Source organism: Emydura macquarii, unplaced genomic scaffold, assembly GCF_026122565.2.
Source record: "Emydura macquarii macquarii isolate MOO-44397 ecotype Brisbane River unplaced genomic scaffold, CSIRO-AGI_Emac_v2 contig_2473, whole genome shotgun sequence".
NCBI classification, from domain to species: Eukaryota; Metazoa; Chordata; order Testudines; family Chelidae; genus Emydura; species Emydura macquarii.
In genome coordinates, this window is record NW_027132610.1 from 24,950,262 (window position 1) to 24,976,399 (window position 26,138).

At 39.8% G+C, this 26,138-nt stretch overlaps 1 protein-coding gene across 3 annotated transcripts in view; it reads left to right on the plus strand.

The window, feature by feature from the left end:
• Positions 1-17,830, plus strand: part of SUGT1 (SGT1 homolog, MIS12 kinetochore complex assembly cochaperone) — a 47,515-nt gene extending 29,685 nt beyond the window's left edge. For 2 of the 3 annotated variants that reach the window (XM_067563200.1, XM_067563201.1), the window contains exons 11-13: positions 14,596-14,686; positions 16,181-16,362; positions 17,260-17,830. In XM_067563200.1, the coding sequence (XP_067419301.1) occupies positions 14,596-14,686; positions 16,181-16,362; positions 17,260-17,361 (375 nt within the window). In that variant the 3' untranslated portion in view covers positions 17,362-17,830. Of the gene's footprint in view, positions 1-14,595; positions 14,687-16,145; positions 16,363-17,259 lie in introns of all 3 variants that reach the window. The other variant, XR_010922626.1, reaches the window with a different exon arrangement.
• Positions 17,831-26,138: the final 8,308 nt, after the last annotated feature.

Sequence of the window (26,138 nt, forward strand, 5' to 3'; positions counted from 1 at the left end):
TTTCCCATACTTTCCCCATTTTTGGGGAAATAAAACTCCAGCTGCGTTATTTACTAATCTAATTTTCTGACCATTTGACATTGTCTCTTGATATGGAGCTGACCTCTTGGAAGGTTGTGTAACTCTAAGCAAATATCTTTCAGGTTATCTAACTCTTACCTCTGCCCACAGTGTTTACAATCTATCTCTTCTTGTGGTATCCACCTCCTAGGACTTAAACTGTTACCCACATACTCCTCCAATGTAAGGATTTCTCTCCTGTTGCCCTTCAAACTACCCTCCTAACATTTCTGGCTTGATCCAGGTTGTATTAAAATATGACTTGTAACTTCATAGAAATATAGAAAAACATTCCTAGTCTAGGTGAATGTTTTAGAAAGCTTTGCTTGTCTGGTATTCAGTTTGTTTCAGACAAATTTATTTAAGTCTTACATGAAAGAAAATTCTCGGAACCGTTTGCTGCAAAACTGTATTCTCTTAAAAAACAAGAGTCCTAACAAGACTAACACTTCATCAGATGCAAGTGGGTTGCAGCCCACGAAAGCTTATGCCTGCAGAAATTTGTTAGTCTTTAAGGTGCTACAGGACTTTCCTTGTTTTTGATGTATGCAGACTAACACGGCTACTTCTCTGGAACTGTCTTTTCTAAATCAGCTTTCTTGTCCCAGGTGTGCTTGTAACCAGAGTTTTGTCTTATGTACCCTGGTTTGGCTTGGCATATAAAGGGGCAAGTATGCTCAGTCTGCTAGATCTTCAAAGTCTACCTGGGATCTGAAAGTGACACGGTCTTCTCATTTGTTCACAGCCAGCAATAAAGGTTCTGCAATTAAAAGTTAACAATTTGGTAATTGATTCTGAAAATAATCTTTCTAGCTGTGTTGTGTCTGCAGTGCTAACAGTGATGAAATATCAAACCAAGTTTTTGAGAGAACTTGTTTGACTGAATATAGTGGTAGCAGATCTACTAAGTAATGTACCCTATTATATAATCATTCTTGGGAGCAGAACCACAATTTTTGTCTCTAACTTTTGCAATCACAGCACCCTCCAATCCCTGCATATCAATAGATTTTCCTTTTTCAAAAAGCATTGTAAACTATATAGTCTGAAGTTATCCACTTGCCCCCTACTCCATTTAGCATACCTGTAATGAGAAACTACTTTGTTTCCCTAGCAGCCCTCAGCTTCTTTATTCTAACGTATTATTGTGGTACACCTTAGCCAGCGTAGCTAGAAAATCATACTATATACACTTAACAACATCAGGTACATAAACATAAAGCAGCTCTTATTTCTAATTCAAAATATTTAAATTATATCTGAAAAATGCATAGGTAGGGGCTGTGTATGTTACAGATTACCACTGTAACTGTTAATTGTAGTAAAATAGTTTATGCATATTTGGTTACTGAAACCACAAACTTAGTTACTTAGACTTTATTTTTGGGGGAGAATTGTGAAGGAGAGTTAACAGCATTAATAGCTAATTGTTTTAAAGACTTATATTCAGCAGGGGGAGCCAAAATGCAGTGCCTGTGTCAAGCTCAATTGCATTACTGCGACAGCTCACTTCAGATGGTTATGAATTTCATGTGCAAAATGTAATCTTACTCATCTTGTCCTGTTCAGGAAAGAGCAAAGGAATACTTGATATTCTTAATTTGTGCTGAATAGGTAAATTGGATGTTAGTCAAGATTCTTGATTCTTCTTTCTCCAACAAGTATAGTGGGAAAGGCTATGAATTTACCAACCTGCATATAAAAAAACCTGTTAAAATAAACTTATTTTGATTGTGGAATACATGATTTCCTAAGGTTTTTAAAAGTAAAAAAGTTTAAAAAAAAAAAAAAAAATGTGCAACTGTTACCTGGCCCCATCCAAAATTATTATAATGGCTTGAATCCTGAATCTTCTATCACTTGAGTTACAGAATAATTATATTAGCTGGCAGCAAGAGATGATTTTAATCCAAGATGGATAAAAATCAATTTTAAAAAAATGACTTGGACTTTTTATTTAAAATCGGATTTTTTAAATTTTTGTTACTTGAATTATAATTCTTCTTCGAGTGCTTGCTCATGTCTGTTCCACTATAGGTGTGTGCATGCCTCCATGCACAGTTACCCGGAACCTTTTCCCCCTTAGCAGATCCCGTAGGGCCGTCTCCGGCGCCCCCTGGAGCCCCGCGCACATTCTGCGGTATATGAATTGCTGCCGGCCCTACGCCCCCTCAGTTCCTTCTTTCCGCCTGTGACGGTTGCTGGAACTAGCCTTGCTCCCAGTAAGTACTATTCACCTTGTTTGGACTTGTTTGATATTCTAAGTTAGTTTTAGTTAGTTAAGTAGTTGTTAAGTATAGTTAGAGATAAGGCAAGTCCCTGTGGGGACTGAGCGGCTGTGCCGTGCCCCGATTGCCAAGATTCAAGCTGTGTGCTTTCTGCGGGAAGGCCTTCTTGTTCAGCGACCCCACAACTGCTGCCTTATGTGCTTGGGGGAGGCCCACAGGAAAGAAAAATGTAAGATCTGCATGGCTTTTAAACCAATGACTCAGAAGGACCGAGAAATCCAGCTGAAAGCCCTGTTGATGGAGGCAGCGCTCCGTCCGATGTCCAAGCCGGCCCGCTCCACCTCGGCACCGAGCGTGACCTCGGTGCAGAGCGCACCGCTGGCACCGGCTTCGACTTGGCAGCGTGCAACATTGCCGGCACCAAAGAGGATGAAGCAGCATACGGAGCATGGACATTCCCCTGTGCTGTCGGTATGGGCAGGGTTGAGTACGGAGATGCACCGGACCAGGCATGTCGAGTCTTCTGCCGTGTCTGCATGTCCAGTCAGGGAGCCTTCCCCGACTCCTGGGAGTGGGAGAGTGCCCTTGCTGACGCCGTCGACACCGGAGGCTTTTCAGGTGGCAAGAGCCTTGTTGGCCTTGCCTATGCCACCTCCGCGCCTGCGCTGCCGCCGCACTGCCCACCGCCTCCTCCCTCTCTCCCCCTCCCCCCCCCGCCGGAGGCAGAAGGGGCCAGTGCACAGGGGAAATGGCCTTATTGGGCCCCATGGGGTATCCAGATTGGGCTGGGGCCCCAATCCATTATGTCATTGGGGGTGCAGTCCGTGCCTCCGGCACAGGAGAAGGCCCATAGACACCACTCCTCGGACAAGGAGTCAGACCCAACGGAGGGACCCTCAACGGGTGCAACCCTTCGCCAGGAGGGGACACACCCGCAGGACGTGCCTCGGCAGTCCTCTTCCTCCTCACCGGATGAGGCAGTCTCCTGGGAGCACTCGGCGCCACTGGAGGATTTCAGGGCACACCAGGAGCTGTTCAAGAGGGTGTCCTCCAACTTGGGGCTGGAGGTGAAGGAGTTAGAAGAGGCCAAAGATAGCCTCTTTAATGTGCTGGCAGTGGCTCCCCCAGCGAGAGTGGCCTTCCCAGTCCACGGAAGGGTCCTTAAGATTATAAAGGCCCTGTGGCAAACCCCTTCCTCAGTCACCCCTACATCAAAGGTGGCCAAGAAAAAAACACATGTCCCGGCCGAAGGGTTTGAGTATTTGTTCGCTCACCCCGCCCTGGGAACTCTGGTGGTAGATGTGGTTAACCAGCGAGACAGGCAAGGTCAGCCAGAGTCCACTTCCAAGAACAAAATAAGAAGCTGGACTTGTTTGGGAGAGAGGTTTATTCCACGGCAAGCCTGCAGTTCAGGATTGCCAACCACCAAGCCCTCCTGGGTAGATATAATTTCCCTGTGGGACTCCCTCAGGCTATTTGCTGAGGCCCTGCCCCAGGACCACTACGCCACTCTTCACGTCCCACTATGCCATCGTCCAACAGGCGAGAGAGAGAATGCAGAGCGGTGCTGAGAGCAGCTCATCGATAACTCTGACCCACCTCCAAAAAGGTATTGCTTGTTAGTCACCTATAGTGGAATGGACATGAGCAAGCACTCGAAGAAGAAAACAAGGTTACTTACCAGTAACTGATGTTCTTCGAGATGTGTTGCTCATGTCCATTCCACAACCCCCCCCCCCCCAACCCCCGCTGCTGGAGTTGGCAGAAAGAAGGGACTGAGGGGGTATAGGGCCGGCAGTGCCTCATATACCGTGGCATGTGCGCGGGGCTCCAGGGGGCGCCGGAGCCTGCCCTACTGGATCTGCTAAGGGGAAAAAAGTTCCGGGTAACCGTGCACGGAGGCGCGCAGTCACCCATAGTGGAATGGACATGAGCAACACATCTCGAAGAATATCAGTTACTGGTAAGTAACCTTTTTTTTTTTTTTCATTTTTAAAATCTGCTTTTGTATTAAATTCTGATTTAATTTTAATACACTAAGATCTATATTTATCTCTTGACACATTTAAGTGAAAAATAAATACCAATTTGTGTGTATAATTAAATTTCAGTTGCCATTCAAATGCAGCATGACACAATCATGAGCAAAATGTTAATTGTCTAGTAAACAAACAATATATCATTCACCATTTTCTAACATTCTAAAAATATACAGATAAGAATTTGAAAATATTAAGCTATATCCTTGCTTAAATAAATGTTTTTAGTTATAATGTCCCCTTCTAGGTTGCAAAAAGATGTACTACATCTAGTGTAAAGGCTCTACTTAGTTGTAAATCAACGTATTTTAATGGCTGTATCAATCAGTGAATGCACCTTTCTTTAGAAAAATAACTGAAGTACAAATGGAAAAGTTAATTAAAATCAGTGAATTATAGTGAGGCCTTCCACCTGGTGATTTAAATTGTTGATTTAAATTGCCTTGATTGAAGTGGACCACCCCACCCTGCTGCATCCTCCTTGAACCAACCACTGGAGAATGACATACAACACACACTGAAACAGTGGGTTACAATGAATGACTATCCCCATTTTACAGATGCAATAGAAAAGGACAAAGACACAAAAGCACTGTGGCTAAGTGGGTGGGATTTGGGTATGCCATATCAGATCTGGGTTGTATTCAGAGCTTAACCTCTGTGGGATATAAGGCACAGCTTAATAGCTGTAAAGGGTACAGAGTGAACGTGACAGCAGAAATATTTCTAGAATTCATGTTCTCCTGGTTCTTACTACTTCCATTTTCAGGGCTTCTCTTTTGCCTCCAGGAGGGGATTGCTCTTGCCCCCAAGTGGTGCTCACTGATGGCGAGGATGGGTCACTGAAGCCATGTGCTGATCCCAGGTTTTGGAAGAGAGGCTAGCCCAGTGCATGCTCTTTCTTCCATCCTGATTTTACTTCTATTTTGGCAGCAGCCAGGCTGACTTTATTCTGGGTGGTTCTCAGTGCAGTGTATACTGCAGCTGCTAGGGCCCATCCTTAGAATGCTAGGGGGTGTTGGCATGCTGTCAAAATCAATTCGCAGTTGATTCAAACTGTAGCAGGGAAATGATGACTTTCAATAGAAATCTGAATGGAATTCCATGGCATTAGCAAGAGGCACTTAGTTGATGACAGGGCTTTTCCCTAGCCAAAGATCAAAGCAATGCTTGCAAATAGTGGAGGTGTTAGAGCTTCCCAGAAAAAGTATCACTCTTTTATAATTGAGTGTGCGAGGCAACCAAAATTATTGCCAGCTCCCTCTATAACTGAACTGCCAGATTTTTTTTTTTAAATGGCTATGATAGTTACTCAGCCATTCTCATGGATAATTAAGTAATGCTATTGAAAAGTATGGTTTGAAGTCCCTATTGCAAGAAGCTGCAATGTATTTATGTATATTTTCTGTGCAGCATGTTGTGTTTTGCTGGCAATAAAATAAGTAAATAACCTTAAAGATGTTGACTCAGTAGTACCCCCAGCATTTTTACCTTACTTTTAGTCAAATTTACTCTTGTTTAATTGTAAATTATTTTGCTTCACTAGTTCTAGTTTAAGTTCTGATTCCCTTTGACTATGCCATCTCAAAAGTCACTTCAGGCTTCTTTAGTTTTTTTAGTTAATTGTTAGCATGGTGATGACTTGTACATGTATTTATAAATGTATTTCTGGAATTGGGATATTAAACATGTATTAATGTTGAATTTTTCAATGTTCCCGCTTACAGAAATTTAGGAATACTGTGTCCTATGTTTGAGTTTCACTGAACAGTTCAACAGTATTACATAAATGGTGGCACAGTGCTCGAGTATCAATAAAATAAGCTGACTAAATAGTCCATCTCTAGTTTGGTAATATATTCACAGAGGTGCCAGTGAGAATACATCTCACTCCTCATTTTCAGAATGTTCAAGGTACTGAAGCATTAGGATTTTAAAAGTGAAGATACTATTTTTTGCTACCTCTTGAAATTAATTACAAAAAACCCCTTCATTTTTCCAATACTTACTTCCCCAATCCATGTTATAAGGGCTTGACACATGCACTTGCCAATAGTAAGTAAATTTTTGTGGAGTGGGACTAGTTTAAATTAAAATGTAGTAAAAAGAAACTTGAATAAATCTAGAACAGCTTGTCTCACAACTAACCAGAATTTTCTCCGAGGGGAAAGTAAGAGATTCTCCTTCCTCTCTGCTTCTGTCTTTTCAACAGCAGGTTGGAAATACCTGTCCTAGAATTTATATATACATACCCTCTGCCACCACTCCACCACACACACACTTTTTTTCTCTCTCTCTCTCTCTCTACTTGTGCACATCCCTCAGTTTAGCAGAAAGTCTTCTAAATGCTAGTCAATTCTTATATATGTCTAACGCTTAGGTCTAGGAAAAAAAATATATCCATCCTCAAATCTAGATTGCTTTTTGTTCTTGCTTTTTCAAGTACATTTCTTTCCCTGATGTCAGTGAGCTTATTAAGGTGATCTTCCCCTATATTTTGGAATATTAGTTCCTGAGGGAACCCAGTGCCATCTCTCCATGTAGTCCTTCTTGAGGGTCAACTGAAAACTGGATTTACCCTAGTTAAATTTTCTAAGTTTTATTTAGTCTTGTATTTCTGCTAGTAGGTACTCAATGTAATCTTTGCATTCCTTGTTCTGATCTTTCGGGGTTCTGCAGACCAGGTCTGACTTTTGTCAAGCTGCTTCCTTCATCCAAAGGTCAAATTGCTCTTATGCAACACACATTTGAGGTGATGTCTAACTTTTGCTAGCAGTAGAAAAACAGATTCCTCTTCCTGTTTGCTCTGCTGCTTTTCATGGATTCAAAATGATCTTGGAAATTCATACCAGGTAGAAGTATCCATTGAGAGAACAGAATATTCATAAAGTGCCTTTCATGCTCCAGGTGCCTCACTGCTTTACAATAAATTACACATTAACATAGTGACTATGTAAGTAATCAAAAATACCATTGTGTGTTCAGTAACTCTCTGCCATGGACATTAGACTCTTATTGCAAGAAGAAATGTTTGCCAGAGCACACTTCAGAAAACTGTTCAGAATCATATTTCCAGCTTCACAATCGCCTTTCCAGTTGTAGGCCCCAAAGACACTGTTTAACATATCAGCCAGAGGATAGATTGATCTTTTGATTAAGAAAAAGTTGTGTTCACTTTGTGTAGCACAACATCCTAAGGCTCTGTCTATACTAAGCACAACCATGTTGTTTGTAACCAAGTTGTGACATTTATAATCTGATCTGGTTATAAAACACCACTGAGTTGTGTCCAGACGACAACTCTCTCTCTCCCCCCCCCCCCCCCATGGTGTTAACCTAATTTATATATACATATCTATCATGCTGTCCAGCTGTATCAGTGCATTCTGGGAAAATCTGGGCAGTTTTCCCATATTGCCTCAGTAGGGAATTGTGTATCTGTGGACATGCACACAAATTACCATTAGTAGCATGTAGGGCATTGTGTTCTAGATGGCCTACAGAGAGATAAGGACCACAGGACAACCCAGTTACACAGACATGGTCAGGTGATCCTGTTTACACACCAAAATACTTTTTAACCTGATTACAAGGAGATAACTATGGGCTGACTTAAACTGCCAGTAATGGATAAGGGAGCTGAGAATCAAGATTGTGGAGGCCCAGTTGAAAGATTTGTGAAGGTGTTAAATGTATGTATTAATTCCTAAATGAGTCCCAGAAGTGAGATGAAAGTAGAACCCAATAGCAGGGTTAATTTCTGCCTCCTTCTAATGGCCCTTATTTTGAAATAGAGATTTAGGTTATAAACTTTCTGGTAATGTGTGATTATTTCTTTGGTGCTTGAAGATGCTGCATGTTTGCTATTGACTATCTTCACTTTCAGTCAGGTGCACTGAGTTAATTGGTCAGAACTTGCCAGAAAGAAGCTCATTCCAATCTGCAAACTTAATCTTATCAGAAGCCAGCTCCAGTTGTACTGAGCTTTCCAATTTAGGAGAAGGGTTTAGCATCACTCAAAAATATAGTTTTAATTGGGAATGTGGCATAACCTTAGAAGCCCCCTTAGGTTAGAAGTTTGGTGTAGCATAGAAGTTTGCTCCAGCCTGGAGTTAGCTCAGAAATGTGTTCTAGTTATAGATGCTTACTTCAGGCCTATCCCTGTTTGAGAAACTTAATGTGAATTAGTTCAGCCCACACTAGGACCTAGAGATTCTAGATTTCAGTCAGGGGTTTCAGGTGAAGCCTTTTTGCCTTAAAGAAGGCCTTAAAGGGACTTTACTTCTGAGAAGTGGTCCCTTTTGGCCTTGGAATCTATGAAAATAAATTGTGAAATGTGTTCACCTTTGTCCAGGTAGTGAAAATCCCTCAAAAGAAGAATGGGAAAATGCCTAACCATTCTTGTGCATCACACTGATATGGTGCTTGTGTCACAAACCAAGGCTCTTGTCTGTTATATGTCTGTCAGCAGCATGAATTTCAAAAACGCTTTTTAAAAACTTACTTAAATCCTATTTATATAAATAGCAATGTGGTGTTCACAACTGTGCTTATCAGATCAACTAAAGCTCTCAAGTCAAATACATTTTTTGTGGGAAAGAATTTAAGTTTATAGGTTTCTATTTTTCAAAAATGTGGTTATATGGTGATAATCTACACATTGCCCTAATTTCTGTTCCTGTCTGCTGCTTTAGTTAATGAGGAAGGATAAGATTGTCAGAGATCTCCTTGACATTTCCCCTTCAGCCAGGATTGGGGCTGGACCTGTCAGCTGGCAGGGGCCCTGGAACTCCCAGCTCTGAGCAGCCCTGGGTCGGAGGGCTCCCTTGCAGCTCCAAGCGGTCAGAAAGTAAACTCAGTTGTTTGTTCAATCCCTAGGTTTCTGCTTTGAAGTCCAGCGTATTCAAAACTGAATGTTGGGTTTTAAAATACATGAAACATGCAATTATCCCTGCATTTTCTTTGGGAGAGTTGCACACCATCATTCCCCTTTCCTACTGGAGTTTATATAGAGAATTACTCTGTTTAACCTGGAAAAATGAAACAAAACATGGAACTTGAGCAGTAAATGATGAGAGAGAATGCCCCTCAAAAAAGGCAAGGAAGGATTTCAACAAAAGTGTGTTAACACTCTCTCAGGTCTAAGAAAAGCATCTCAAAGCAAAACAATGCTTCCTCCTCCACATATACTCTGATCTCAACTGCTATTCCTAAGTGCAGGAACATATTGTCTCTCTAATCCACGAAAGTTTATGCCCACAGAAATTTGTTAGTCTTTAAGGTGCTACAGGACTCTCATTTTTGTTGTATACAGACTAACACAGCTACCCCTCTGGAAATTGTCTCAACAGTTTCTTATGATCTCACCTCCTCTCCCACCAAATCAATATTAATAAACTTAGCACATCATTATTGCCCTCTGTTGTTGTTTTGGAGTGTTCAGCACTGTTAATGCAGCAGTTTCTGGAAAATTATTAAATCAGTTTCTTTTGAAACATGTTTCCTTTCTAAAAGTGAAGTCACTTGCTATTGCTGCTGTCTGCATTTGTAGCAGTAATTTGAAACAATTTAGAAATGTTATATAGTAAGTAACACAAGGATTAGTAAACAAACAAGATTATTTGGAATTTAGCTGATGTCACTCCTGATCAAAACATAAACCAAACAATGTTGGTAGCCCTACGGTTCCTGCACCACCTTACACCGAAACATATCTTCAATTTTGAAGAGAGAGAAGAGGAGAGAAAGAAGCATGCCACAGAACAAATAGAAACCTTTGAAGCATTTAGGTGAGTCAGCATCTCCTTTTAAGCATTGCAGGCCCTAGCAAAAAATTCTGGTATGTCTGTTACAACTGAATTCCACTTTCTGAAAAAGGTTGAGAACTAAACTTAGATTCTAAAAGGTTGGTGTTGTGGTGCCCAAACGTAGAACAAACTAATATTCTGTATGAATCTTAAACAGTAGCACCACATTTTATATTATATCCCTCCAACAGAACCTAGTATTAGATATGCTTTTTAAAATTCTTATTTTGTAATAAGACTACTGCTATTCACTGACTGGATGATATAAGATATGTAACAGCTAGATATTAAGTAATATATGCATGCAAAATAACACTCAGTTTTTTTTCTTCTGATCAGCATGCTGGATCCTGTGCTAAATGAAACATCTAACTGGATTCTGTAGTCCCAAACTGGTTTTTCCCCCTTTTAATGTCAAACTAGGTTTGCCCTCTGCTGGCCCAATCACCTATATGATTCATATCCTTTTGAACTTGGATGCACTGTTCATTTGCTCTGATGCCAAATTTAGGAACTACACATTTAATGTTTCCCAGACCCATGTTCAAAGACTTTAGGTGTTTGAATGAAGTCCTCCTACTTTTTCCTTCTCCCACAAATATAAAATATAGACCACTGGTATACTCTATAAAACTTTCCAACCAAGTTTTATGGTAACATTTATCTTCTGCTCTTAGAAAGTCTTTTTTTTCCCACAGCACCTACATGTATTTTACTTGTTCCATGTTTCTAATTACGATTTCCATAAAGTCTGACAGGGTTACAAATCAGAAATAAATTACTAAGTGTTTCACAGCATGTCAGCTGATTCTCTTTAATAGCTAAGGGTGTCTCAGTTACAGGACTAAGAATAGTCAGTCACCTTTCTATCTGCTTAACCTGTCATCCATGAAGAGAAGCCTGCATTTGAGTCCTAACCTAAGTGTGAAGAAGCAATGGAGAAATTTATGGGGGAAGTGTCAAATTAAAAAAGTTACGGAGGAATGAGGGATATAAGGGAATGTCTGTGATCTATGCCAATATAACTAATCTTCAGTAAAAGCCTAAAATAGTTCTAAGTAGGTTTTGGAAAGCAGATAAAAGTAGTATTGCTAAAAACAGACAATCACCACACTTTTGTCAGTTTTCAGACATTAAAACTCACTATACTATAGGTTTGTGATTAGTTTTAAGATAATTGCAAGGTACGTAGAGCTCAATTTAAGCTATGGAGAGAGAAAAAGGTTTGTACGCTGCCAGGTGTGGCAAATCACACCATCTCAAAGAACTGGCTTAAATGTCAATAAATTTCAAGTGCTCCTTACTCTCTAAGCTTTCATAATAGTGGACTGGGCAAAGTGAGCAGAGTTTTCCCTCTTGTGATATTAAAACATATTTAAACCAGTTATTCAACTCCCTGCTTCTTCAGCTATGCAGACCTTGATTACATCCTTCTCCTTTCCATTACACCCTTCTGCACAACCTGTGGAAAAATCAGTGGCTCTTCCTCTGACATTAAAAATGACTCTTCATCCTTATTGCTAAACCTTTGTCCGTGCTCTAAGCATTTCACTTGGATTGTTGCAGCCGAGTCTTCTGATAGGTTTCTTACCTTGCCCCACCATCCATGCCCCATTTCTATTTAATTGAACCCTTAACTGTCTTCATCTTTCTTTGTTTCAGATTCCCGGCCACAGTTTGTCAATATTGGTGTGTGATTTTAATTTAGTGAGGCTAAGTCTACACTTCAAATGCTGCAGGGGCACAGCAGGAAAACACCTCCCATCAGTGTAGTAAATCCAGCTCTGCAAGATGTGATAGTTAGGTCGACAAAAGAATTCCTAGCACTGCCTACATGCAGATTTAGGTCAGTTTAACTATGTCACTCATGGGTGTGGATTTTTCACACCTCTGAATAAGGTCTAGTGTAGAAAATTAGAACACCTTAGAATACTGGCCCTTAAGAACATGAGCTCCTTAGGGACAGGTACTCTCTCTTCCTTTACTTGTTAAGTGTTAGCATGAGTATGCCACTGTACAATTGATACTGTATAACACCATTCTATTTATTCATGTTAGCTGCTTGTTTGTGTTGCCTTGGCTGTCTGGCAAATTAAAGGCTAACAATAAAAAATTGAGAATATGGTTCTTAGAGTTTAACTTTAGTTCTTATTTTTGAGATCTGATTCATCCAGTAACAGACGTCGTAACTAACGTATGGCTAATCACCGTTATTTGTAGAATCGAAGTATTGTACTTTTCCCTATTGAGTTCCATTGCACAGAATTACCCAATTAGTTATTTATACATTAATTTGAGCTAAAACTTTACTTCTAAAAAATAAGTTTACAATCAAGAGTAGGATACCTTTTAAATAAGATATATATACTTTCTTCTAATTATTATTTTTTAAACAGAAGCTCTTTTCCTTCCCAACATACACCCACTTCATGGATTCCTTCTGAAGGTCTTGCATGCCCATCACAATACTCTCCCCATGTTTCAGAAAAATGTGAATAAGGTCTTTAATGTTTTGCTGCTCCACTGATTCCTTTATTTGTTTGCAGCATTCCTGCTAGTTCTTATACTTTCCTCTACTGCAAATGGCCCTGAGCCAGAGTTCTACTGTATGACAATTATCCATGAAAGTTGCTTTACAAAACAATTCCCAACACATAAGATGTAGCCTTCTGAATCTTTAAATCATGACAATAACAGCAGCAGTCTAAAATAGAGACAGATGAAAACATCTGAGTGAGAATAGTGATGACACAGTTAGACCTCGACTCAGTCTCCTTCAGTTGCAGTAACTCATTAGTAAAGTTAAGATTGTGTCACGGTTATTTTTAGTAAACGTCAGGGACAGTAAACAAAAATTCACGGAACCGTGACCTGTTCCTGATGTTTACTAAAAATAACCACAACAAAATGGGGCTAACGGAGTTGAGAGCCCAAACCCTACTGCGGGAGAGAAATAGTTGTGGGTGGGGTCCAGCACCCCTGCCCAGGAGGCTGAGCTCCACCACCTGGATCACCTGCCCCCCTGCAGAAGCTCAGAGCTCTGGGTTCCCCTACAGGGTCCCCCCTCCGCCTGTGAGCTGTGGGGTCCCTCACTCGCTGCAGCAGCTCAGAGCTGTGGGTACACTCCACAGTCCGGGGTCGCCTGGGACTACTTGCTGCTCCAGGCTCCCTCCACTGCTTTTCAGTGGCAGGAAGCTGCCAGGTACCCCTTCTGCCTGCAGCAGCTTGGAGCTTGAGGGGTCACGGCTCAGAGCTGCCGGATCCACCCGCAGGAGCTGCGGAAGCCCCCTCCCAGCCTGGAGCTCTGGGGCAGTGACTGAGTTTACTTTCTGTTTTCAAAACCATCTTCTTATTGCTTACCTGCAGCTGATTTGATGAATGGATGAACTAAGTAGGAGCTCTGGGGCTGGCGTTTTACAAAGGTCTCTTTGTTCTTAGGTCTGCAGGGATCCCCAGGTTATAGTGGCATTAGGTAGAACTATGGATTTAGATCAGACAAAACAGGGAACTTTTAATATTTAATAAGACACAATTTAAGGTAATATTGCATCATACTAACTCTGTAGTCTTGTAATTGAACAGTATAATTCTGTTTTGAGATGAAGTTTGTCTTAAATATGAATACTGACTCTTCCGTAGCATTTAGGAAAATTATGTCTGTTTGGACTTTCCTGTTGGATGTTGAGTTATAAAGTTGCAAAGCAAAAATGAAAGTTTAACAACTATGGGAAAGCGTCTTGAATGTGGCTTTTTCAAAGTAAGGGCTTATAGAGTGCAGCAGATAAATGTATGACTGTTTAGAGAGCTGTTTAGAGAACATTGCATTTACCATGTTCATTCTTCACTGCCAAATTTGACATAAATAACATTTTCTTCCTCAGCTATCTTAAAAACTAGGTTTTTATTTATCCACTAACCCAGCTAAGACCACAGAGGTTTTTAATGTCTTCTGGAAACTCTTAACTCCAGGCTATTGCTTAGTCTGTAATTATGTATTATGCTTTAAATATTAAACGTTCACATGAATGAACTTTGAGTTCTGATTCTGCAGCCCTGTAAATGTAAAAGTTGCATTTTGTTCTCGTATATGACTTGCATTGCCAGAGTGCTCAAAGGCTCTAGTTAAGAACAGGGATTCATTGTGTTAGATACTGTACTGACATGCAGAAAGAGACAGTCTCTGCCATAGGAGCTTACAACCTAACTTGAAACATGAGTAATAGTGAAAAGTGAATAATGAATCAGAGTAAAAAGGGAAGGGAGATTGAGGGTAATAAAATTATGCAGTTGCATACGTTAACTTTTGTGTAACTGGTTGGCATAGATTTGAGATTTTTTAAATCATAAATTAATATCCGTTCTCTCTGTCCTGCAACCTAGCCAACTTTAATCTGCAAAACTATTTATTGTGATGTGCAAATTACAGGTTTTGGTCTTTTATACATCTTGTATATTCTATAGATTGAGATAAAAATGAAGAAGCCAGAGGCAATAAGATGGGAGAAGCTGGAGGGGCACGAAGATTCTCCTAAGCTAAAACAATACACACCAGGTTTGTTTTTTGACCTCACTTAGCTTTTAATTCAAATACACATATTGTGCTGTTAAGTCTTTTCAATTACATATGAAATAAAATGTCTTATACATATGAAATATTGGTAGTAATAAGTTTACCCATAGTAAATGTAAAGATGTAATTCTGATACTCTAACTTCATGTGTAGTGGGAATGGATTCTAATTGGTAGCAGTGCCATAAAAATTCAGCTGTTCACTCTGGTCCTAGCTTTCATCTACCTGAGGGGATTGTTCAGGATGCATGTTTATCATCTGGGTTTCTCTGGGAGCTTATCCTTTGATTGGGCTGCCTACTATAGTTGTATTCTCCTTTGCTGCATTGGGAGGGGCTTCTATCTTTTTTGGAGAAAATTTTAGTTTAATAGTGCTCATGTACATCAGAAGATCTTCCTGATATTTGGCTTAATTTTTCTTTCCTTTCAGCTCATTACTTTTATACCCCTTGTGCCATCTAAAATTCACCTTTCATTTTCATAGATGACATTTGCATGCTCTGTTCTCCTCCACTCCCATCATTGCTTAGCTAAACTATATATTACGCTTTTTAATGTTTTCTTATAAATTAGTCTTTATAGCTGCCTAATCCCTAGTGTCCTGCTCACCTGTGTGCCTTCTGATTTACCTCCATTTTGTTATTGAGGCATCCAGAACTGAAAGTATTCTATATTCAGATTTGTAGAGCATTGGTTGTCACCTCCCTAATTCATGTGATGTTTCTGCATATGTAGTCCAAAATTTCATTAACTTTTTTGCTGCCACATTCAGTGCAGGTTCAACTTCTCTGTTTATATCTATATAAATATGGATATAAGCCAATATAATAGGCTTTTCAGCATTTCTGCTTCTCCCTCCCACTGCATTTTGCTTCAAATAACTTTTCAAGATGATCTTCATGTCTCTTCAGCCTAGGACGTTTCCAGCCTCACTAGGTTCCTTTTTTGTCTGCCCTAAATATGTTTGCAACACCTTCTGATTTTTAATATAAATTGCAAGATATTTTAATGTAACCATTACTCACTCTTTCTGGGATCATTAAGGCTGTGATCCAAACCCATTAAATGAAATGACTCCCACTGACTTCAGTGTTCTATGTATCATGTCCTGAGATCAATAAAACCAGCTCTGACACTTATCTTGCGACACATGGATACATTGCCAGTGCATCATTTTCTTGTTCTTCAGCCAATTTTAATCCTTACATCATGGCTCCTATTCAACCCCATCAGACTTAATTTTGCAAGATAGAGTATTGCCGCTGTATCAGATGCGCCACTAACATCCATCTCCTGCATTTCCCTTCATTTGTTAGCTTTAAAATTCTGTCCAAATAAGCAATCCTGGTTTGTCTGGTAAGATTTGTACTTATAGATCCATGCTACTTTTTGCTCAATTCTGGGCGGGGTTAATTATTTCATGCTCTAAATTTTGCCAAAAGATGCAGATTTAACTTACTGCAGATGTCATTTCCAGACTCCAAACACCTATATCCATCATCTTCTCATTATACAAGGAACTGGGATAAATTGGTGGTTGAAATCAAAGAAGAAGAGAAGAATGAAAAATTAGAGGGAGACGCTGCTTTAAATAAACTCTTTCAGCAGATCTATTCGGATGGTACAGATGAAGTGAAACGTGCCATGAACAAATCCTTCGTAAGACTTCAGTCTATTCTTACATATTTGTGAATGCTGTAAAGTAAATAAATAAAATTTATAAAAACTAAAAACCTTGAATCCAAATTTTGAGTCATGCCATTTACATATGCAAATGTGGTGATCAGAGGCAAATGTGCAGTTGTTGTAAAATGCATAAATGCACTAGAACTTGATCATATGCATGAATCTCTAGCAGTTGAAAACGCAGCCCCTAGTGAGTATGAAAACAAATGATTCAGCAATGTTGGCATGATAGCATTTTTATGGACTGGCGGAAGAGTTGCATTTTTTCCATGCTAATTGAACTTGGTAAACTTGGACTTAGAGCACAAAGATTGCTCTCCATTTTAGCTTGTTTGAACCTATATTAATGTTAGTGGGAGCAGCTTGCCCCTTCGTGGCTGGTCATAAGATCCCCAGAGAAGAGAACCTAACTCATAATTTTTCTGTCAATAGCTCATTTTTAAATAGGCGTTTTGGGTGCACAAGAATGAATGATTGGGCCCTGAGAGGCTACTGTATAATGAAGTAGTGTCACTACTTACTTGCCTTTATTATATCAAATGTGGATAATATCACAAAATAAATTATTGCTTTATTAAATTTTAATGTCAAGTTTTATGTGCAAAATATGTGAAGATGAATACAAAAATCATGTTCAAATTCTGTGTATAGATCAAGTCATCTTTGTTTAATATAATCATGATGGCACTATACAGGGAAGGATTTGAGAAGTTCTGGAGAACTCCGAGGAAATCTGCATTAGTACATTGATCCTGTAGATTCCACTCCAGTCCAGAAGAACTTAATCTGCTATTTAAAAAAGTGAATTATTTTAAATGACTGGCAATACCTAATTTCAGCATACTAAACAAATGTTCTTCCATATTGCAGATGGAGTCTGGAGGTACTGTTCTGAGCACCAACTGGTCTGATGTGGGGAAAAAGAAGGTAGAAGTAAATCCTCCTGATGACATGGAATGGAAAAAATTCTAATCTGTTGATTTGGCATCTTTGTATTGCCCATATTCACACACTGACCATTGTGTATGGACACAGCATTCTTGGATTTAAGGCACTGAATGTTCCCTTGAAGATCAGAATGATCATCTTTATATCTTGTGTGCTTTAGTAATTCCTTTGTCTGCAGGTGTAAGGTATAATCAGGAATGGGATGCCTATTTTTCATCACTCCTGTCCATTAGGGGTTTTCAGAAATAGATTGAACTAAGTCATAATACACATTTTCAACTAGCTTTATCAATTCTGTACTTTTGGGGATGAAGAGACCTTTAATGGGCTGTTTAGGATTATTGCCTTATTTTTAATTCACAGTATTCTTGTTGAATAATTTATTAGCTCTGGCAACTTTGGGTAAACACACTTTTCAACTACAGTGTTAAATGTTTGCTCTTTAACTCTGCTTAAGAATAAAACTGTAAAATATAAATTTTTCCATAAAGAAGTTTTGTTCATTTTATTTTTGTCTGATAACTTAGATGTGGAAGGAAAAAACATAAAATCAAAAATTTATAATGGAAGAAGTAATCGCTACATAGGAGCACAGCTACCACTCTGTTAAAAGAAAAATGAGCTCCCTGTTCTCTTCTTGAAGGGAGAGGAATCACCAGGGAAGGAAATTTGAAGTAGAAGCAGCAGGATTGAGGAATTGCTAGGGTTCCCACCCATCTTACCTGTGGGTGGAGCTGCAGCACATGATGGTGGGGGAGGGAAAAGAACTCCTATAGCTGGAAAAGCTCTATCTGCCTCCTCTATAGAAAGATGTGTACTATGCTAGTCCTCTGTTCCCACTCACGGGAAAGGGTGTGGAAAAACAATAATGCACAGATTTGCTTATAATCACTTTTTCAATCTGTCTTCTAAAATGCAAGAAATTGAAACACTCAGTGCAGTATTTTTAGAGAAGAGCCCCAATATCCCTCACTTTTGGTCTACATCAGTACAGGTCTTCCATCCTGATCAAGTTTTAAAAGGTGATATTTATAGAAATGGGGGTCAGAAGCATCGGGGATATGCCCCTTCCTAGATCTGCATGCGCACTTTGCTTGATTGGCTTCAAAAGGATGTAAATGTGTTCTCTTATTCCATCACTGTAAAATGAAGACCTGTGCCAGAAGCCACCAAAGTTTGTGAGCTATCCTCCTTTTGATCTATTAACTACTTGTTTGTCCAACCTATTATCAATGATGGGGATTCCCCAGTGTCCCTTGGAAGCATATTCCAAAGCTTAAGTACTCTTATAGTTAGAAAGTTTCCTGTAATATCTAACCTACTTCTGCCTTGCTGCAGAGTAAGCCCGTTACTTCCTGTTCTACCTTCAATGGATATGGAGAACAGTTGACCCACCCTCCTCTGGTAAACAGCCCTTACTTAGCACAGCGGTGGTCAGTTATTTTTTGTCAAGGTCCAAATTTCTTTTTCAAGGTATAGTAAAGATCCAGACTCCAGAGAAACATTTTTCACACCACACTCACAATAAGAAGTAAATAAAAAGATTTCACAGTCCATTCAAAAGCGTATGGCTGTCTGGATTTGGCCTGCGGTCTGCCTCTTGAGTACCCCTGCTTTTAACAAATATGAAGATTATCAGGTCCCCCTTCCAGTCGTCTTTTCTCAAGGCTAAACATGTCCAGTTTTTTAATCTTTCTTCTTAGGTCAGGTTTTCTAAACCTTTTGTCATCCTTATTGCTTTTCACTGGACTAGAATTTGTCCATCTTTCCTAAAGTGCGGTGCCCAGAATTGGACACATCTACTCCAGCTGAGACCTCACCAGTGCTGAACCGTTATCTCCTCTGCCATATATATCCTGTTAATACATCCTAGAATGATATTAGCCTCTTCAGCAACTGCATCAGTTGATTCATAATCAGTTTGTGATCCATTTATAACCCCCAATCCTTTTCAGCAGTACTACCACCTAGCCAGTGATTCTGCATTTTGTAGTTGTGCTTTTGATTTTTTCCTTCCTGATGTAGTACTTGCACTCCTCCGTACTGAATTTCATCTTGTTGATTTCAGAGTAATACTCCAATTTATCAAGGTCATTTTGATTTCTGATTCTGACCTTTAAAGGGGCTTGCAACCCTTTCCAGCTTGGTGTCAGCTGCAAATTTTGTAATTCTTCTTCAAGTGCTTGCTCATGTCCATTCCACTATAGGTGTATCAAGGCAGTCAACATTCACAACATTCTATAAGATTGATAGACTTCAGTCAGGTGAGGCAGACTTTGAAAAGAGGATTCTGCAAGCTGCAGCTCTCTTAGCCAACCCAATTATGGAGAGTAACAGGGGAAGTACAGAGTGTTGCATTTTTTCCTTTTTAGGGAAAGCTGATTGAAAAACTGTCTTGCGTTTAATCAATGGCTCTCGGGATCATCCCAGTTCATAAGGTTTTTTCCTCAAGTTGGATGTTATTACTTTTTAATGATGGTCAGTTTTATCTGTTGTTAATATGTTTTGAAAGAGTGTTTTATTCAGATACGACAGTTGTTAGGTTTGGAAGTGACTGTCTGGAGGGGCTCTCCAGTGGGATTAGTTATCTGGAGAGTAGCCCAGCCAGTCAAAAACATTTGATGCTACCTTCTACAGTGTGGGGACCGAAGAACCCTTTACTACTGAATTTATGGACCCACACCCCAACAATTTTCAGGTGTGTGAGACAGATTTTTCTTATATCCAGTCAGGCCTGCCGACAGGGTGAGACAAGGGGGCAGTTGCCCAGGAGCCTGGTGATTTAACAGGGCCCGGGCAGACGGGAGGATAGATATGTATCCTTCTTTCCTTCACACACCTTCTTCCTCCAGGGTCCCCAACGCTCACACTCTCTGCTCCTCTCTTGAGTTGAGCTTATTTATTATGGCCATGCAGGTTCCCTGGCAGCTGAGGAGGCGGTGTCTGTTACTCAGCTTCCCGGGTTCATCAGTAATCTCCCTGGGGAGTCCAAGGGACCTGGGAAGTTGAGTAGCGTATTTGGCCTTCTCAGGCACCCGGGAACCTGCATGGCGCATAATAAACAAGTAAAAACTTCCAGCGGAAGCCCACTCGGACCTCAGCCATCCTTTTCTAGGGGGACCATTGACTATTCTGCTCTGGGGCCCAGAATTGCTGTTGGTGAGCTTGTATCCAGCTAATAATACCTAAATACAATCCAGTTTATATTTGCTACATCTGTACAGCTTCAGTATTGCAACTTATATAAGTTCTAGATTTTATAAACTTCAGAAGAAACATGCTTCTCAAAGAAGCAATTCTCAGGTACTTGCTCAAGAAGCACTCTCTTGACATTGATATTCTGTCCAATTATTGCCCAGTCTCTAATCTTCTGCTTGTGGGGAAAATTCTAGAGAAGGAGATGGTTTTAAAAAAAAATATATATATATATATATATTCTCCACGTAATACCCATGTGTCAGATTTTTTTTTTTTTTTTTTTTTAAAAACCCTGGTCAGTCCAGTTTGAGGGCTGACTATGGTATGGAGCCTGTACTGGTTTAACTGGTGGATTTTTTGCAGATGAATGGAAAAAAGTTTGCTCCATGCTGCTAGAGGCAAGGAGTAAGGTGATGGGTGTAGTATGCCAATTTTCATTCAAAGCTGTTTTCAAACTGTAGGATTATGTTTCTCATTTTTCACAAGTGCAGCACCCATTACTTCAATTAAAGATGTAACTGAGGGCAGAACTATCATATATATATATATATATATATATATATATATATATATATATATATAAAAGAAAGACTTCACCCATCACTGCAACGCAGCTACATCTTCAGTTGGACACTGCTGCTGTCTTTATCAGTGCTTGACAACACTATATAATCCAAGACGTATTGAAATCATGAGGAATTTTTTTCTGTGTGAATCAGTGGTACATCAATGCATAATCGTGAACTTTTAGTGTACAGCAGAGTCCACCCATTTAGTTTGCAGCGCCCTGGAAAGCTGTAGATTTACATCCCAGCTTGCCATGCAGCAAGCACTCGTAGGTATGCCCTTAGTAGTAAGGATATGAAGAATGTATGTAAATACTCGCATTGCAGAGAAGTGAAGGGCAGCTTTTAAGCATGCCTTGTTAATTAAGCTGCCCCATTGCATCCCATGAAGAGAAGTTTCAGCTATCATTTAAAACTTTTTTCCCCTCGCCCTATTCCTTGGAAAGATAGGCTTAAAACTGTAAAATGATTGTTCCTTTCAATTCTAGCAAACAGTTGGGCTTCTCATCTGCAGCAGACGCAGACTTAAAAATTCCCCTGCCTTGTATAAAATGAGCCCACCATTATGTATGGGACATTTCCTAAGCAACGCTCCAGCCCTCTTCAGAATCCTCAAGCAAGCCGGGTTCATTGTGGTGTGACTATAGTGAATAGGAAACTGTTCTGTTTGGAGCTTCCAGTATTTTGGAAGCCTCCCTAGAAGGCTATGACACTCTCCTTTTTCAGAGCTTTCAGCCCTAATGGGCTGAGCCATCTGTTTGTGAACTCAAGCAGCTGCTGCACCCCACGTGCACTCATTATTGCTGCTGCAATGGGAACGTCCCTCTTGTATCCTACAGCAACGTCTCAGACACACTTCTGCATGAGAAGAACTAGTTCCCCTATTACAGCAGCTGTACCAGTGCCAAGCCATTATATGGAGAAAAGGCTCATGTATTTTTACCACCCTGCATGAAAACTTGCTGTTAATAAGTAGGGAACTCTCCAGTGATCAATTCGCAAGTATGGAAGTGAATGCGGTGGCACTGCCATTCCCTATGATAAGGGTTGGTCAAAAATTGTCCATCAAACTGTGTTGTATGGAAAATTAGGTTTCTGGTTAAATGAAATTTTTTGCAAAAGGTGTGTTTTCTCTGGAAAACCTTTTGTTGTTGAAATATTAAAATGTAGACAAAAATGAAAAGGTTTTGCTTTCATCAAAAATTTCCATGGTGAAAAAAAAATAGGGATCAGTTTTTTCTGACCTTGTGGCTAACCCTTGGCCTTCTGTACGTTTCCAGGGTCTAAATTTTAGCCATGTGCGAAGAGAAATCTTCCCTCTGAAAGGAGCTGATACAATACCTTCTTGCCAAATCTGGCAACAGCTATTCAGAAAGCATCTGGGGACACAAAAAGATCTTGAGTTGCAGTCCTTGGCAACCAACTGAAAGCAATGCTAACCCCCTTAAGTGAGGGGTGCTGATATAATTTTGCTATTTCTTTTGCTTGCTTCCCTGAGTTCTCTTTAAGCTTTATCACAGACTTGTCTAGATTGAGTCTCAATCAACTTATCCTTCATCCAGGGGCAGGCCCAAAGGGACAAGTACAGACCCTTCCAATATTCATCTTAAAAATACACATTTTTGCCGCTGCTCCAGCCCGGGAGGTTGTCTGCTGTTTGCTGCTCCAGCCACTGCTTCGGCCCCGAAGCTAGCCCTGGCTGCTGCTCCTGTCCTAGCGGCTGACCACTGGCTGCTGACCCAGCGCCTAGCTGCTGCTCTAATGTGACTCTCCAAAAGCAAATTTAAATTCTTGTGCATGCCCCTGCCTTCATCCATAACCCATTCTCTGCTGCATATTGGGTAAACTTCCCATTGCACTAGCAGGTTTGGAGGCAATGAATACATTTAACTGAAGCAATGTAATAGGCATCTTAACAGAAAATTTTTTTCAGGAGTCTGATACTGGCATAGCAATTGACTCTAGTGACATATATAACAGAAACCTTAACTTTCTCAGCTATGTTTACACCAGCAAATAAGGTGTGGGTTTTTTGTTGCTGGGTTGTTGGCTTTTTTTTTTTTGCAGTTTATTGGTAGGTTAGTGTTTGCTAATACGTTGTAAAAACACATTTTTTTCCTAGTGTATACATGTCCTTAGTGACAGTGCACAGAGGCAGTAAAATTTGTTAAACTTAGGGGGAGAACTTTATTTGGAATTTGGCAAATGTTGTGTGGGGATGAACTGAAGTTGGCTTACATGGCTACCACAGATGTAACTGAAGTGGTCCTGATATACCACTCAGGTAAAGATCGTACCAGATTATAACAATAAAGTGGGCAGCAGGGTTATCTCAGATGAGGGTCCTTGGTTTTGGAATTCACTCTTCCACTTAATCTCCCAGATCCTGGATGTGGTGACCTTCAGGACACACACTGAACAGTCACCTGTTCTCCCAGTCTTGCTGGACACAGGGGAGATTAGTTAGGTGGGATAGGGAGCATGATGGAACGGAATCTATTCTGGAGTTGGGAAAGATGACTTGACGTCCCTTTCGACCCATATCTTTTATAAAAGTCTTGTAGGTTTATTTTATTTGAATGTCTTCTTGATGTGTATCACATATGGACTGTTTATAACCCTTGTAAACACCTTTAGAGAATTTAGTAGGTGCTGTTAGGAAAAAATTTAAATAAATTGTCAGCTCTTAAAAATTGAGGCAAAAAAGGTAATTTAGGGATGTTTCCTACCAGTCAAGTTGTCCTTTCCCAGCACTTAAATACAAGACATTTCTGGTTTTGTCTGATAAAAACCTCCCTGTAGGTTTCATTAAGTGAATGTAGAGATAGGAGCCCCTAAGCTGTTCTCTGCATTAGCTGAGTACTGTTTCACCACTTTGGGATTTAATTCACTTTCTAAGCTTAAGGCAAAAATATATACATTGGTGCTTATACACCCCTGGGTCACGTAGAATGCAAGTATAATGGTTTAGCCTCAGGGTAAAACTTGTACCTGATCAAGCTGTAGCTCTCCCATCCATCTCAATTCTATGAGCTAGGATTGTAGATCTAAAGATATTACCTACATGTGTCTCTGAATACAGATAAATGAACTGTCTTTAAGCATCTTTGGTTGTTTTGTTCAATAAGAATGTGGCAATAACACCAACACCAGTTGCATCAAAATAGCAGATATGCTACTTTTGCCCTATACAGCACTTGGTCTTTAGAAAGATGGAAATGGATACTTGGGCTTTTTTTTTTTTTTTTTTTTTTTTTGGGGGGGGGGGGGGTAAAATGAGAAAATGGATTAAAGAGTTGTGTTTTTTCCCAGTTTACGGTACTTGATTGGCAGGACAATATGAAGGTATCAGATCCGGATAGTAGCTCTCCAGAATCTGCCTTTATTTGTGCATAAGGATCTGACTGTTGCCTTCCTCTCTAACAAAAGGTTCACTGATCAGATCTGGTACCCCAACAAGCTTTGTCTCCTAATTTGTGTGGGTGTCTCTTTTTTGTTGCGACACCAGCTGAGTGTCAGTCCCCCCACACTACATGTAGGGCAGCACCAGTGGGAGGAGCTTTGCAGCAGTGGATAAGGGTATGTTTACTCATCTGGGAGTGAGCCTTCCAGGCCAGGTCCACAAACTCATGCTAGCATGGCTAGCATGCTAAAAATAGTTGTGTAGATATTGCAAATCAGGCTGGAGCTTGGGCTCTGAACCCCAGTTTACCATATAATCCAGATAATTATGCATCAGTTACCTGTCATCTTCATTATTTATCACTAACTCTCCCAGTTTGTGTGGCATGTGCAAACAACAGTGGTGGTTTTGTGTGTACTTCCAGGTCATTAATAAAAATGTTAAATATCTTAGGGCCAATAACCAGTTCCTGCAGGACCCCACTAGAAACACGGCCATTCGATAATGTTTCCCTGTTTACAATTACATGTTGAGACCTATCAGTTAGCCAGTTTTTAATCTTTTTAATATGTGCACTATGTTAATTGTATATTCTAGTTTGTTAATCAAAATGTCATTTGGTACCAAGTCAAATGCCATACAGAAGTCTAAATATATTACATCAGCATTATTACCCTTATCAACCAAACTTGTAATATCAAAGAAAAAAATATTGAGTTATTTTGACATGATCTGTTTTTCATATCCCATGTTGATTGGCACTGATTTTATTGCATTCCTTTAATTCTTTATTAAACGAGTCCCCTATCAGCCATTATCTTGTCTGGGATCCATGTCAGACTGACAAGCCTATAATTATGTGGGTCATCCTGTTTATCCTTTTTAAATATTGGCACAACATTAGCTTTCTTCCAGTCTTCTAGAACTATGCCGGTGTTCTAAGATTTATTAAAAAATGAACATTGATAATCCAGTGAGTTTTCTCAGCCAGCTGTTTTAAAACTCTTGGATGCAAATTATCTGAACCTGCTGATTTAAAAATGTCTAACTTTAGTAGCTTCTGTTTAACATCCTCTTGATATACTAGTGGAGTGGAAAGAGTGTTGCCATATAAAATGATTACGTAATGTTTATTTCCCAAATACAGAACAAATATTTATTGAACACATCCTTTTCTGCATTATTCATAATTCTACCATTTCCATCTTGTAGTGGGACAATAATATTGCTAGGATTCTTTTTGTTCCTAATATACTTAAAAACTCCTTATTATCTTAAACTCTGCTGGCCACAAATTTCTCCTTTTGTCCCTTCGCTTTTCTTATCAGTTTTCTACAATTTCCAGCTTCTTGTTTATATTCTTTACTCTCAACTTCCCCTTTCTTCCATTTGTTATATATTATTTCTATAGATGTCCTCACTTGCCCTCTAAACAGTTTTCTTAAACAATTCCCAATTATCATTCACATTTTTCTGATTAAATTCTTCCTCCCAGCTGATTTGGCTCCTAATTGTTTTCATCTTTATGAAACTGGCCTTTTAAAGCACCAAGTATAGATCACTGGTTTGGACTTTATTCTCTTTGCACATAATAAATGTGACCATGTCATAGAATTATAGAAACGTAGGACTGA